General features: G+C 41.8%; 1 protein-coding gene across 2 annotated transcripts in view; it reads right to left on the bottom strand.

The window, feature by feature from the left end:
- LOC121295549 (protein kinase C alpha type) overlaps positions 1-14078 on the bottom strand; it is a 103321-nt gene extending 89243 nt beyond the window's left edge. Inside the window, exons 1-2 of one of the 2 annotated variants that reach the window (XM_041220322.1) lie at positions 13662-14078; positions 10242-10273 (exon numbers count right to left, since the gene is read on the bottom strand). In XM_041220322.1, the coding sequence (XP_041076256.1) occupies positions 10242-10273; positions 13662-13831 (202 nt within the window). In that variant the 5' untranslated portion in view covers positions 13832-14078. The remainder of the gene's footprint in view (positions 1-10241; positions 10274-13661) is intronic. The other variant, XM_041220323.1, reaches the window with a different exon arrangement.
- Positions 14079-15676: the final 1598 nt, after the last annotated feature.

Raw genomic sequence — 15676 nt, 5'->3', positions numbered from 1 at the left:
ACGCTGAGCCTTGGTCATCAGTTCACAACTATACAGTTTCAAATCACTGGTTTTGTTTCTCTGAAGTGGAACTCACACTTAGACCAGATTGGAGTGATTCCTGTGCAGTTGTAAAGCAAGCAGTCTCAGTAGAGATTGACACACTGCATTAGAGAGGCATTCAGGTGTGCCGCTGAATTGAAAACACCAGCAGCTACCTGGAAGGCCTGTAGTCATGTGTTCATACAGTACATGTTTACACATTCATTTGTATTGCTCCCTTAAGTATGATTTTTATTGTGCTCCCTCAAATGCTCCGTCCCTCTTACGATACCAGTGTCTCCAATACTTCTTAATACAAATGATTCCTTGGCAGCATCAGTAACGAATGGGTTTCCAGAACTAAATTCTATTACTGTAATCACTGCAACATTAATGTACTTGTTCTTCCAGAGACTGCGTATTTAAAGCTCTGCTTAATGTGCTGGTCTAATTAATACACAGGAAAGAACATCTCTGTAGAATGAATGAATTTAGTTTTTGTGTGGCTATTCCAACTGTGAAAGAACTTGCTACTGGCACACAGCATCTGTTTATGAAGGTTTATGAAACTAACTAGACAGAGAATCTTTTAAGCCAACTAGGTAGTGTAGTGAAGCTATAAAAAAAAGCAAATAGAATGCTGAATCTGTATCTGTAGAGCCTAGAAAGAAGAAGGGCAAGAGGTGACTTAATAGATGTATTTCCAATCGCCAAGGGGTTTAAGAAAGTAACTGCTGAGAATTATTTTTCACAGGTCACAGAGAGCAGAAGCAGGGACCACAGGTGGAAGCTGAAGGAGGGTATATTTTCAGAACCGACTGAAGAAGGAGCTTTTTCACAGAAAGGGTGGTGAACAGAGCTGTTGAAGCAGAGACTATCAGATCCTTCAAGAATAGACTGGATGCTGTCATGAACAATACCGTATAACCCTCTCTGTGACCATAATAATACAACCACCTTTAGCTAGCCACCTGGAGGAAGGGCGGTCCGCTTATACACGGATTCCCAGAAGTTTCACTTCCCCTACTAACCAAATGGTTAGGAGTTTTTGTTTTAACTCTCCTGAGTGTTAATGGACTACGGTTGCATAAGCGAGTGAGCATAGGTGGGCCGTAAAAAAGCCTTTTCTCGTTCTAGAATTCCTTAGGTTCTTATATCAAATGGCTCTGTCTATCTTAATGCAACCTAGAGAAAACACTGTCCTTTTTAACAAGCTTACTATTCAGAGCCGCGACAAGCAAACATCGTATCAAACACAACAAGCATTTTCCAGGAATTCATTTTCACAGCAAAAAAAACAAACAAACAACCAAACAAAAAAAACAAGGTGCTGCAAGCGAGTATACAAATTGTCTACTCCTCGTTGCTACCCCTCAATAAACCCCGCCCACACAGGCACGTTATCCATCGCAGAAACAACAAACACACACATTACAAACACAAATCCTTTCTTGAAACTCTCTGCTAACTTCAGTGCTTTCAAAGAGCATCAAATCAATACAAAATGGAAATTATTATTTTTAAAAGGAGTTATGATCAGTTGAGCAGATGCCTTTCTCTTTATTTTAAAAAGGGTCAAAAGTCCAGTTGTCAGTGGTGGAAACGTGTTCTTCACAAACTCTTATTCCTGGTAGTTCTGTATTGCCCCCCACTGATTGACATTACAGATCTCATAGCACTTTTCCAAGAAGAAACGCAAGGGAGCTCCCTGACCTGATCAAACTCTCCCCTCCCTTGATTCAAGAGCAGGTCTTCAATATCTCCACCTCTTATCGCTGGTCCCCCTTCCCACTTGCTCACCTGCATTCATTCAAGAAATTCAAATACAACCGCTGCATCCTGGTACCTGGTCACATGGTCTGATCGCAGCCAGACCATTGGAGTGAGTTCAAACTACAACACAGGAAGTGATTAGGAACCAGGAAGCAGCTGCAACTTTACAGCTGCAGCACTGCATTTGATCTGCATAATGACCATGTTGCTCGCACGAATTGGAGGTATGGAAAGTGCTCTTAATAGAATCGGTTAGCACTGCTATACATGTGTAAATGTTTATAAGGGAAGTAACCAAACCATACCATACAATGCAGGTGCAGTAAAGCTAACAGTTAACAACGTTACTCCAGAAGATACAGCCCTACTGTTACAAATCAGATTATTCATGACAGTTTCTGGTTTATTTAAAATAAAGGGAGCATTAACAGCGACTGTCTTGCAAATCTACTCCCGTTATCCCCAGAAGCACATGACGAGGGGTAATGTACCGCTACCCTTCTTTGGAAGTACCACAGAGTTATTAAATGGAATTTGATAACAGCTGAAATTGAATTCCATTATTTCATACTGAAGTACACCAGACCTTACTGAGACTCAACCGCAGGAACTGAAAGATTGACATTAACTATAAATTAGCATTCCTTCTTGCAAGGGCAGTGAAATGCTATATATATATTTTATATATATATATATATATATATATATATATATATATATAGAAAAAATATATTCTAAAATAAAATGTTGTTTCACTTCCCTTTCAGTCAACAGATATTACAGGATCCAGCACTGAGAAGGAGATTGAGTTCACAATAAGCACACAGAGACACCACCGCAGGCAGATGATTCTCTCGGGTTACAGAAGTGACTCTCAATTTGAATAGAGCGACGCCTCACTTCAGATGAACCGCAATTTGTTTAAACACGACGTGTCCCACTATCTTATTTTCAGATTTAAACTGCAACATGATTACAATCTGCTTGAGATTACTATGGGTTCTGTTCACAAAGCCTTACAGTAATTCATGGGCTTGTCATAGAAGCAGACACTTCAACCAGCCACCCTTTCTTAGTATGTATTGACACATGGGTGCTGTATGTGATCTAACATGCAATTACAGTGTTATTCAGTAGGGTTACACATACTTCATGGAATGTAACCCATTATCCAGTCTTCATTTTATCATGATCACGACATCTCAGTGGCGACACCCTCTTGTCCCCGTTCTTAAAGGCTTTTATAATTCCCATTTTCAGAAAGCAGTCAACAAAAAATACAGAATCCTGTTTTTCACCTTACGAACAAGAAAAACCCCTTCTTTATCGGAGACGTGCTTTAAAGGTTGATCCATTACTGGCGCTTACACTGCCTGCTGCCTGCTGATTAAGACCGGGCAAGGGCAAGGACAAGAGCGGGGCTAACAGTGCAGTAACAGGCTTGAACAACAGGAGACACTATAGAGACTGAAAATAAATACATTGAAAAACAGTCCTTCCTGTGTAGGTCAACAACAGTACACCGGGAATCAGGTTAGTGTATCGTTTTCTATATTGGACCCTGAAAGAGTTAAAATATTTTCCCGGATCAGTCACCGACAGACGGCACATGCCCCCACACTGCAATACAAGACAATAACACTGTGTCATCACAGTTCAATATTCTGCATGGTCACATGAATAAATCATGCGTTGGCAGCTTGTCAAAGTGTTCTCTATTAACGCCTAAATACACATCTGGTCATGCAAAGCCATGTTGACTGGACTCTGTCCAGTCGAGCGCTGGAATAAATAAAATAAGAGCAATGTGTGAATAGCCCACCCCACTGGAATAGCAATCTGCTAATCTGTTTATAATGTGCAGCGAAGGTGCAAATCCCCCAGCTAATTCTTATCCAGCATCAGCTGCTGGCTCTGACACAGAGCCAGTCGGTCAAACACAGCACCTCTCACAACCCACCTTGACACTCTGCGTTCGTTCTGCTGTGGTCTGTTCAGTGCCTTTCGGGCCACTGATGAGAGACAATACAAAACAATATAGTACAGACTCTCCACACCCGTGACTAAATGACACCTGCTCGACAATGCTGTTTATTATCAGCGAGACCCGTCAGGGAAATCCCTCCCCCTGTACCAAACGCTGCATTCAAGCAAACAAGCAAACAAGCAAACAAACAGGAATGTAGTACTGCGCAGGCAAAGCATCATTACCAAAGACAGAAAAAGCCTTGGACAGCTCTGATGGAAACAACTTTAACATTTTATATAATGGAAATCCAGGAAGACAGCTCTTGCTTGTAGAAAGGTCACCATTTGCTACTAACACTAAACAGCTGTAATTACAGCCTGTATGTATTGCACAGACAGCACTAGGCTCTAATAAAAAGCCACTCAAAGTGATACATTCAGGCGATAGACGCACACTGAGCACTAAATAGCATGTTTGAGAAGCCCGAACTGTCCCAGTGAACAGGGTAACCCTAAAAATAAGCTTAGACAAAGAAATAATAATTGCCACTAGCAGTGCTAAAAATACATATTATTATTAACTAAAGCCAGCAACAGGCATTTAAGAAGACTGCATGTTGCATCTGAAATCAAACCTTGCTAGTGAGCTGTATTGCAGTTCCCTTTGCTGAATATTAGTAAATATTCCCCCAGGTAGATCATGGGAAAGGGGCTTTAGGATGGCTGAGTCAATTAAACGTTTGGGGCCGAACTCCTGCAGTGTGCGATGGAACAGAGAGCTCTGCCAAGGGCACCGAATCAAATTCGTTTCAGTTTGGCAACACATCTGTGTATTTAAAAATAAAGCCCTTCTGATGCCAAGTGTAGCCTCTATTTATGTACTACCCCTCCCCTCCCCCCCTCCTCCCTAGAAATCCAAGCTGACAGCACCTCATTCCAAGGGTGTCCTTGACAGTGCAACATGGCCAGCTCATTCCACAAATACAGCACTTGCACTGAATGCCAACCGTTTACTAACACAGTAACGTTCTGTGCAGGAGCCTCAGTGGGTGGTGCAGTATCAATGATTAAACACATGAAGATTGGAGGCTCTTTGATAATCTGAGGCGTACTGTTTTAGGCATTGAAGAATTTCCCCATCTCTCACCTGGACAAGCTGTTTCAGAGCATATTGATTTACTGGCATTAGACCTGCTGCAAGATTATTAAAAAAAAAAAAAAGACAGAAATGCATTCAGTTAAATAGGAAGAAATTGAAAAACAAACTGTGGTATTTTGGTGCCCCGAGAATAAACAATGCTGACCTTAGATTTTCCCATTAGTCATGTTCCACTTTGTTGGCCAGTAACCAGATATAATTTCCCAGTCCGCTGCGCTCCTCTTATTATTAACATATTTATTTTTACAAAAAAAAAAAAAAAAACACATCTACTATATGTATTCATAATTTTTAGGGCTTTTTATAACCCCCTGGGAATGATACATATGCAGGAATGCAAATGCCCCACAAACTTAAATGCTAATGTGGTGTGTGAGCTCCAGTTTCTTCAGATGAAAGGAAAACAAAAACACAGATGAAAAAAGCAACGGTTACGAGTGAGAGGAAGCTGCTGAACAAGGCTGGAAATGAATACCGCTGTCCTTTACATCAACAAACAGAACCTTCCTCCCTTGTGTTCGACATCTTCTTACAGACAGACTTACATTAATCCGATGTGATGTTTCATTTCCATAATCTTGGTAAACGAAATTCAATGATCCCAGAAGATATATGTAGACCTGCCCCCATTTAGATCAAAGAGATGGACCTGGATGTCTTTTTAACTACACCAGTGCATACAGGGAATAACCCAGGTTGGCATAATTCACTGTACTCAGTGTTACATAATTCACAGTTTCTTCTAAGTACTAGGCCTACTTGATTAATCCTGATTTTTGAAAGCATTCCTGAAAAAACAAACAAAGTGCAGTGACTCGAAGGGAACCCAAAAGGAGGCACAAGCAAGGGTATTATAATCGCAAGATTCAGACCGAAATATAACCTAAAAACATCTGCATATGCAAAAAACATCTGTTTGGTGTACAAGCGCATTAATATCCTCCTCTTTTGTTAAGTAGCCATTGTATTGGTCTTGAATGCTTAATTCTTGGACCAGTCATGCAGGACTGATGCCTAAGTGCGCCTGAAGGGTTGCCTCGTCAGCAGAAAGCAACATTTGGACACATGCCACAGTCCCTGGTAACGGGTGGCTTCAAATTGGCTGGGAACACTCGTCACACAATTTGTCAGTTTGAATTACAAACTGGCAGCCTCCCCTCTTGTATATAAACTTGTATATAATCTAAACAACATTACTCGGGAGGTCCCTTTAATCAAACAATGCTGATTGCACTGCCTAGTTAACAGCTTTCTGCATATCAAGTTGTTTGTTTTTTTAACCGCGACTGGGGTTTCCACCCAGGGTGTGCCTCCAGCAACAACAATTCTGACAGATTTCAGCAGCAGTGGCAAGCGAAGGACAAAGCTGTTCTGGAGTGTTGTAATAGCCAGCGCTTTCAAGTAAGTGCCTCTTTGTGTTGAATGGTCTAGCATTATGAGTTAGGGTTTGAGTTTCACAATCTAAATTACTGGGATGGAACAAGAGTGCTGTGCTATCCAAATAAGCACTGTCACACTTCAGGTAAGCACTGCAGCACCATGCTGAACTCATGCAGAGGCACTGAGGCTGAAGGGTGCTGCTCTTTCCAGGACTTGCATTGTGCAGTTCAGAAAGAAGGGATGCCCCAGCCACCATCTAACACACAGTGCAGCACACCTGTCCATTGGCACGCATCTGGAGTTGCTCTGGGCTCGACCTTCATTTGCATGCCTTTTCACATGGTCTGAAAGACGATCTCATGGGGAGTCCCCCACCATGGGGTCAGCAGTATAGCTGAGCCACATCTTTAGGAACAGCACATCACTGGCTGATTCATACACAGAACCATAAAGTCCTGGGATCATTTCTGACCTTCCTTTATTTGCTGCACACTGTATTGCACCCCAACCACATGCCACTCATTCTCTGCATTGCTTTGCCGTACAGTATGCATTTCAGGAATCTGTCACATATACTGTTTTTTCTTTGTTTTACTATGCTCTAAGTAATAACAGTCTGTGCAGTTGTAATGCAAAGCTTGGCCACTGCCCCTCACGTGACTCATTAATATGTTATGCAACAGTACGAAAGCTGCATCTGTTTAATGGTGACCCTATAATCCACTGGCAGACCCTGTATGTAGGATTCTGCTGCTTTGCATGGAGCTCTTATATAATCCAGCCAGGGGACCTCAGTTCATATGCTGGCCAGGTTTGCAGGAGACTGTGTCAGACTTGCAAGTAGTGTATTCCAGTTCCTCCTCTGACATCATAAAAAAAGATAGCCTTCTTCCTATAAGAAAGCTCCAGCAAACCCAAGTCTTCATGAGTTAGGAGGCAGAGGACAAGAGCCTCCCACAACTGTTGATATAAATAATTTCCAGCTGTTTGAATGAAATAGTATACCCTCCTAAAACTAGAGCCCTGAGCCTGCATTGTGACAGAGGGGGTCACATGCCAAACCCTTGAGCTGAGTTGGGATTGTCATGCAGCTGAGATTCCATCTGTAAACGATAAGAACAATGCACTTCCTGTATACGCAGCAAGGACTGTCCGACGGGGGCGGAATAAAACAGAGGAACACTTTTTGACGGCGTGCCAATTACATGTGTGTCATTTACCTGTGAAAGAATGGCATTAAAAACACAGGCAGCGTGCTACTAAACAGAGTGGGCACTTGCACTGGCATTGCCTTCTCAACAAAACAAAGAAAACAACTTTTTAAATAATTGCGACCTGCCCTACTCAGAGAATAATGGAATGTCCCACAGAAGGAAAAGATGTTTATTTTGTTTGCAAAACTTTATAAGTTTCCAGATGTCCTTTTTAAATGAGACAGCAATGGTTGGCAGCTTCAAATATTGCATGAAAAGAAACGATTTGGTTTAAAAAAAAAAACAAAAAAAGTAGTGGTTTTTATTCAATTCCTAATTCCTGTTGGGTAAGATTCTGTTTTTTTTTTTTTTTTTTTTTTTTTTCAATTGAAGCAGTATCAACGACCACATGTGCAACAACAGATGTGAAACACGCGGTCAACTGCATGAGCCACAAAAGCAAGCAGTCCTGACCACCAGCCTGTCTACGCTATCATTTACACAGAAAGACAACCTTTAGAGGATGCCCAAATGGCTTTGATGGTTGAGCCTGTACACTGGTAACACATTGAAAATATGCCTATAACATGGCTTTGGCTTTGGCTTTGTGCTTGGCTTTATTTACGGTATGTTACACCCTATTTACTAGATGAAGCAGCAACATTTAAGCTGCAGTCGGCTGTAATGATGCAATCAGTACAAGCTGGCCTGTTCCTGTGGGCAGACATTCTGAGTTCCCTTCAACAGAACATTCTCTGCCTGTCTGTGAAATTGATTATCTTTCTTTAATAAACTGTCCTGGGAAAGGGTGTTTTTTTTTTTTTGTTCCCAGCAGCCTCTTAGAAATGTTTACCCCAGTAAATTAATGTGGTTCTTTGTCGTTCCATGTGCTTTAAACATGTTTCCTATTTGGTTGTCATAGTTACCTGTGATTAACCACACTTGCCTGTACTTTACCATGATTTTACTGCACTTAACGAAATTACTTCAATCACAACTACCAGAGGCATTAGTGTGTCTGTGTGTTTCCTTTGAGAGTCTGCCCAGGCCAGCTCTTAAATGCAGTCACAGTGAGACCCGGACACCTGTAACTGTGCTGGAATTGTTTTAATTCCATGGAAATGCAAGAAATCCAAGAAGTGCAAGCAATCTCCGGGGCGTCTGAATCGCACCTGCTCCAGCTAGATCAGCTATCACTGCTCTCAGATCTCCCTTTATCCTTCAGAGATACAGCTCAGATTGAGCAATCCCACAGGGAAAGCAGATTAAAGGATAAGACTCCATTTACACCGGCAAGGCTGAGTAACCTCCTGTGACACAAACCACGTGGCCAAAACACAGCCCCCAGTCCTTTCTTTAGAGCCGTGGTGCATTTGGCACACAGGATCCCCCTCACTGATAACACTACGAAACCATCTTCAGTGACGAGGCATGACTTAATTATTTTCCCTTTGAGAAATGTGCACGGGGTAATTCTGCAGTTTTCCAGTGCTTTTCCCAGTTATACTATTCACTTACCATAGCTTACCATGTTTGCATGTCTTTATATGCTTCATCATACCTCTCTGGGTTTTACAATGTTTACCTATGCTTTGCCATTCCTTCATTGTACTGTATTACACTTTTCTGTGTGTTTACTATGGAAAACATTTAGAAGGGAAAGTGGAAAATCTTAGCTAGTGGCACTGCAATGAAAATATTCTGCAATTCTGCAATGTGCTGCGATGGACTAGAACCACAGGTAGAAGAGACCAGCACCACAGTAGCACCGTTATACTGAGCAAACCAATACACACTGGTGATCTGTTCAGGTACCATGGCACCACACCAACCAGTCCACACCCCATGCATGGTACACTACTGCACATAACCTTTAAAACACAAGATAATGACTTTACATAAGAAACCTGCTCAACAGCCCTGCAGATGCAAAGAAAAGGAAATGACAGAACGCAATAACAGCTTCTAAACCACAACAAACCACAGCGGAGATAAATGTGCACTGTCTGTTGAATTGTTGTTTGTAAGGCATTCAGAATTCATAAAACCACATCCTAGGTAATGTACAAAGTAATTCTAAGATTCGAATTCAGCACACCAAGCAAGGGGGATGGAAATGCCAGATCCTCGCCCGTTTCTGCAGTCGCTGATGAAAGAAAAAGAAAGAAATTATATCTTCTCTGTACTGCTATAGAAAACATGCTTGTAATACAACAGCTATACAGCACATCTATGGAATCAGTGAACCCCATCCGAAGACTGCTCTGCCTCACAAGCACTATTTCTGATGCCCCTGACAGCCCCTTACTAAAGTGTAGAAACAAACCAACGACTTCAAAGTCGTCTTTCCACAAAACTACCATGATGACAGCAAACAAGGCAAGAGCAGTCGGGCTCCAGCTCAGCAGGAGTACCCACTACCTCACCTCTCTGCGTGTCACCTCGCAGGACGCAGGTATCACGGATTACAAAAAGCGCATTATAACAGAACGAAGCCTTCCTCTACAAGCCCGCCCCAGCATCAGCAAGGTTATTCCACAATCAGTCTACGTCTTACCTCCCTTCAGTAATCGTGCCTCAGTGACACCAGGCGCCACCTCCACGGCAGCTCCGACATCCTGCGTGTGTACTGTGTGCAGTTTCTTCAGGAGGGCATTGTCTCAAACAGCACATGATACAAAAGCAGCAGCAGCAGATGGAAATTCATACAAAAGATATTAAAAAAAAAAAAAGTATCATTTACATACCTTGGCACTGAAATCCTTGCTTTCCAAAACCCCTAAAATAGAAAAGAATTTGAATCAGTCCTGTGCACATGTATAATATATACTGACATGATCATTACTGTTTCTGAACACAGTACCACCACAAAGTGGTTTGTTTTGGCAAGACTGATTAGCATAACCGGTTTACAGGAACTAACTTTGACAGCTTGCAACCAGCAGAGAATATCAAATAAGTGATTCCACTAATGACCTGAAAAGCTAGATACACACACACGGTGCAATGGTGATGCTTTAAATCTGATTCAACCCAGATCTGAATGTTTGCTACAACACAAGACACAAACTAACACATGCTACAGTTTAAAGAGAGAAACTTCAAATCATTGTAATGCATTTGAGAGGATAGGTACAGATTCAATGAAACAAGTGGTTCTGATTGTAATTACAGATCATATTAATTAAAAAAGTAATTTATTTAGGGAAGGTAATATACTGTCTCCTCTACAGTGGCTCTGTCCTGCATTGCTCTGGAGAGATGGAAATAAGACTCCCGTTGTATCACGGTTTGATTAATTCCTAGTTTTATTATGGCTTTAATAACACATACCAGAGAATGTTACCTACTCCACAGTACACAGGTTGTAACAACCAAACACAGCGCTGAATGAGGTAGCACGTGTGAGAGGCTTTGCTTAACACATGCACAACTGTGTGACTAGGAACTGCATTGCTACACCTTGTTTACAGAACACCTCCAAGCAACCACTCCATGACTGAGCGCTCGGACATGCCCATATACACGACAACACATCAGAGCAATAGATTACAGCTATTGTAAAACTATAAAAGCCAAGAAACCATGCAAGCTCACCGACAGTTATGTCATGCTGCGGATTCCGCAGGGAGATTAATGCATTTACAACAGAGATATGAGGGTTGAAGCAATTAGGAGGGTGTCAAAGTCTACAACTATCACTCCTATCCTGGGGACGACACAAGTTAGCAAATCGGCTGACTCATCTCCTGAACTTCACGTATTCAGAACTTGCAGTACACAACAACCCCTGTTAACTGGAAGAGTGCTCCCAATGACTTGCTGCACGAACTCTCTTTGTCCAAACGCCTGCTCTGTACAAATCCGTACCCCGAGGAGTTCAGACAGCAAGGCGTTCCGATCTATTCATTCTCTTGTGGCTCAGGCTACGCTTGATTGCGGTGCTCCACTTTTCAAATGTATAAGAGAGGGAGGTGCGGTGGCGCTGGATCAGAGTAGAAATAAAACGAATCTCTCTCTGGAAAACTGCATTTAGAAGAGACGGAACTGACAGGGAGTGTCCAGGGCACTGAGGAAGCTCTGCCAGAAAGCTTACTGTACATACAACAATGCTGTTTGCTGCCCTGTCTGATCATCTTTAAAGAAGTAACCACAGTAAAAGACAGCAAAGTGTTATAAATCACAGTGAATGCATGACTAAGCATAGGTGTGTATTGTAAAGCACAGAAAGGTATGGTAAAGCAGGTGAAAAAAACATAAACTTATGATAAACTAGGATATATTCAAGGGAAAAGCATGGCGGAAAACTGTCATGGTAAGCTTGTATCAGGGTAAACACAATTCAACCTCAGGGTTTCTGATTTTAGTTTTTAAATGTTTTACTATCCTATAGATGCATGAATGTTGGGATTCCAATCTGCAGTGTACAAAAAACATGAACATTTCTATTAATAAGAACAGCAAAAGTCATAAATATCCCTTGAATAACCCTACTCTTATCTGAAGCCCTGCTAGCACCCGTGGTCCCGTAAGCAATGGCATCCTCGCGACTCACACTCGGAATTGTTTTTAACTGCGCTCTGAAGCAGCAGAGAATCGACCCAGTATTTCAGGAAGACCGCAAATAAATCACACCAGGGCTCCACGGGCCCACTTGATTGATGACAGTGCTAAAAATACAGACAACTTATTTCCCCATCTGCCGGACAGTGATCCTTGACTTGTAATATTACATTGCACCTGCATAGCTACAGGTCGGTTGAAAAAGTAAGCGAAGGTGTTTTTGAGTGGAACAATTATTTCATGTTCATGTTAATTTGCTACAGTAGAAGAGCGCTTGTATAACCTCCTTCTGCTGTAAGTGCATTTGGCTCACAGCGTGACAGCAGAAAGCAGGTTTTAGGGTGTAGGAAGCTTTGCTGCTCCTACTTTTGGATCATGTATGCCAATATGATGTGCTTCCTATCAGTGAAGAGAAGACTGACTTACAGATTGCCACATTACTATATTTGATTATTGCACTTTTGAGAGGAGTTATCCTTCCTATCCCTCTATACAGATCTGCAGTGTTGAGTTAGTTTAAACCATCGGATAAACATAATATAACTCTCAATAGTACAATACACGCTGTCATAACAGACTGCATAAAAACGGGTGTGATTTACAGACTGTTAAAATGAAATGCAACTAACGGGTTCAACTATGGGCTGCTTATGAGAACATCAATAGGACTGTATTCCAACAGGGCTTGCTTACTTCATCTGGAGATGCCACTTTTGTAACTAAAACGTTACTGTGTTTACATATAGCAGATGTGGTTATGTGGTGATCGCTAGGCTACCTTCTACAGTGCATATTGTATAAAAGGTACACTGTATCCAGTCCAAAGCAATACTGTATTAATATCTAGCTCGGTGAAGGGCAAGACCATTGCTAGCGATGTATTCCCCAATTCAGAACACATTGGTCGTGACCGAAAGGGTATTGCGTGGAATTCCATGTGCGCACACCACTGGTACGCAAATGGGCGTGTAAACGCAACAATGTAGCCTGTACGATTGGCCTACAACTTGTCTGGCACGATTATCCAAAACATGTGTTCCGCTGCCACCAGAAAGAAACTGCATTTCCTTAAGTGTGAACCCTTATCCAAAACTTCAATTTCCATTGCAATGATGCCAGCATGCAATCCGATTACTGCTGCCGAGTGCCACCCTAGTGGTCGCACCCCTGTTGTACAGCGCGGGTAGAGCCCTGTGACTGGAGAGACTGCGAAGAACTCCAGTTTCGAATACACAGCTACCACAGGAACGTTATTTGACCTCATATATGCTCGGCTGTTTATTAAATTAAACGTATATTCTAGTACAACATATAAAAACACCCAGTCTTGCGGGATGCTAATAATTGATATTATTATTATTATTATTGCAAGAGTGGGGATAATTTGTCAGCTATAATACAACAACAAGTTTTATTTGTATATATATACATATATATATATATATATATATATATATATATATATATATATATACATATATATATATATATATATATATATATATATATATATATATATATATATATATATATATATATATATATATAATAATACTGCATGAAACCTAAATGGATCACAGACAAGAACAAAGTCAGCCGCTTACCAAATGAAGTCGGTGCAGTGGCTGCAGAAGGTGGGCTGTTTGAAGAACCGGGCTGTGAACTTGTGGTCCTTCACTTCGTGGACGTTTTTCTGTCTCAGAGCTCCTTTGCGGGCGAACCGGTTGGCTACGTCCGCGGAGGACGAGTCGTTCATGTGTATCACATCAGCCATAATCACCAGAAACTTTTTACACAAGGAGCCAGAGAGAGAAAGCAAGAGGCAGAAGAGCAGATAAGAGAGTCCCTCCTCTCGGGTTTGCTTTGCACAGTCCGGTGTGCTGCTTGTATATTGCTGTTTTTTATATGAAGGTATAACACAGCGTTCCCCCGGTGGCTCTCTATAACATAACTAGTTAATGACAGCTCTGACTGAACTCTCTCTCCTTCCTCCTCTCGCTGGGGCTGACGTCACCAACACACCGCTCTCAAATGGGAGGCGACGTTTATCTGCTCCAGTGTGAGACGGCGCCGTGCTCAAAGCGCCTGTAGGGTCCTTGCAAAAGAAACAGAGCAACACATCTCTTACCCAGAGATGCATCCCCTTGGTCCCGGACAACCTGAATGGGTGAAAGGGAGTGAACAGTGTAAGGGTTTGGCACACCTGTAGCAGAGTGCGGCAAGTCATAGTAAAATAAACTGTGAAGACGTGGCTACGCACACTCAAGTATAGCAAATCACAAATCTCAGAGACACGATACCATGCGGAATTGTCACGAAAAGATGCTTGTGGACTTTGTCTTGTTTAGTTTTTTTTTTTTTTTGCTGGACCTACTGTGAGTTTAATCGATCGCAAACTAAAGGTGCGCCCGAGTGAACTTAATTATGAATTAATTATGAATTTCTACGCACACAGTAAAACCTGGTAAAGCTCATGCTGTTTCACAGCAGTAACATTATGTAATCATATTACCTGTAATAGAATAAGCAACTGGAACATTTTTAATATTCTGGAAAATATTCGATTAAAATGTAGGTACCTCACTATGAACGCAAAGCCAAACGCGCACCAACAATGTCTGAACTCCTTGGTTGATTTAAAACTAAGATTTTTCTTTTATTATTTTTTTTCTGTGATCTCGGTATATGACCGCATGAGTGTTCTCTCTGTTGCTAACGAAGAATTAAAAACGTTGAAAGCAGTGGCGATTGAACAACACTGTAACCCCTGTATATAATTGAAGCCCTGCTTCCAGCGCCCCCGAATGAAAGTGAAGGGTAAATAATATTGATGGTAGGCAATGTCTCCACCTTGTGGCTAATACATGAAATAGCACCATCCTGTTCGATGCAACTGACCTGCTCAGAAGGGGCCGACAGTTCAAGAGAGGCTCAGGCAATACCCAAGCAAGGGTTCTGTAATGGCTCTCCTGTTCGCAGCAGATGAATCGGTATTACAGAGCTGTCCCCGAAGCCGATAGTGAAGCGTGTAGAGCAGGTTGTGATGAGGTGTAAAATGTCCTGGGGAGACGGCATTTTGAATATTGCCTTCAGTACTGGTCCCTGAACTACAAAAGGGACACCACGACTGCATAGAGTCCAGAGAAGAGCACCCAGACTAAAAGGAAGATTGAAGATGGGCTCAGGGTACTGAATCTGTTTAGCCAGGAACAAAGAAGGGTAGGAGGACGTACGTTTTTGCACAGAGAGTGGTGAGAGTATGGAATGGTTCGCCAAGCCACATCAGTGATGCTGGGTCACATTGGGCTCATGCAGCAGAATTGTTTTATGTTAAACAGCTATCCAGGGCACAGAACAGTGTGATCTGCTGGAGTGAACCAGTACTAAGTTCAGTTCAAAGAAGCTGATGGGCTAACTCTGTGCAAATACTGTGTAGATTTCACATCAACATGCAGCCCACGCGATGTTTGTTCAAAGAAAGTGACAGGATTCTGCAAATAAAACTAGAAATGAACCATGAACTAGGATCATGTTTATAATCCATTACTTATAATTAATATTAAATAAAAATAACGATCATTTGATGAATGATTACAGTTATGAGGGTAAAACATGAGGT

The sequence above is a fragment of the Polyodon spathula genome, chromosome 20, assembly GCF_017654505.1.
Source record: "Polyodon spathula isolate WHYD16114869_AA chromosome 20, ASM1765450v1, whole genome shotgun sequence".
Lineage (NCBI taxonomy): Eukaryota > Metazoa > Chordata > Actinopteri > Acipenseriformes > Polyodontidae > Polyodon > Polyodon spathula.
Note: the sequence above shows the minus strand (reverse complement) of the source record. Positions and strands in the feature narration are given on the sequence as shown.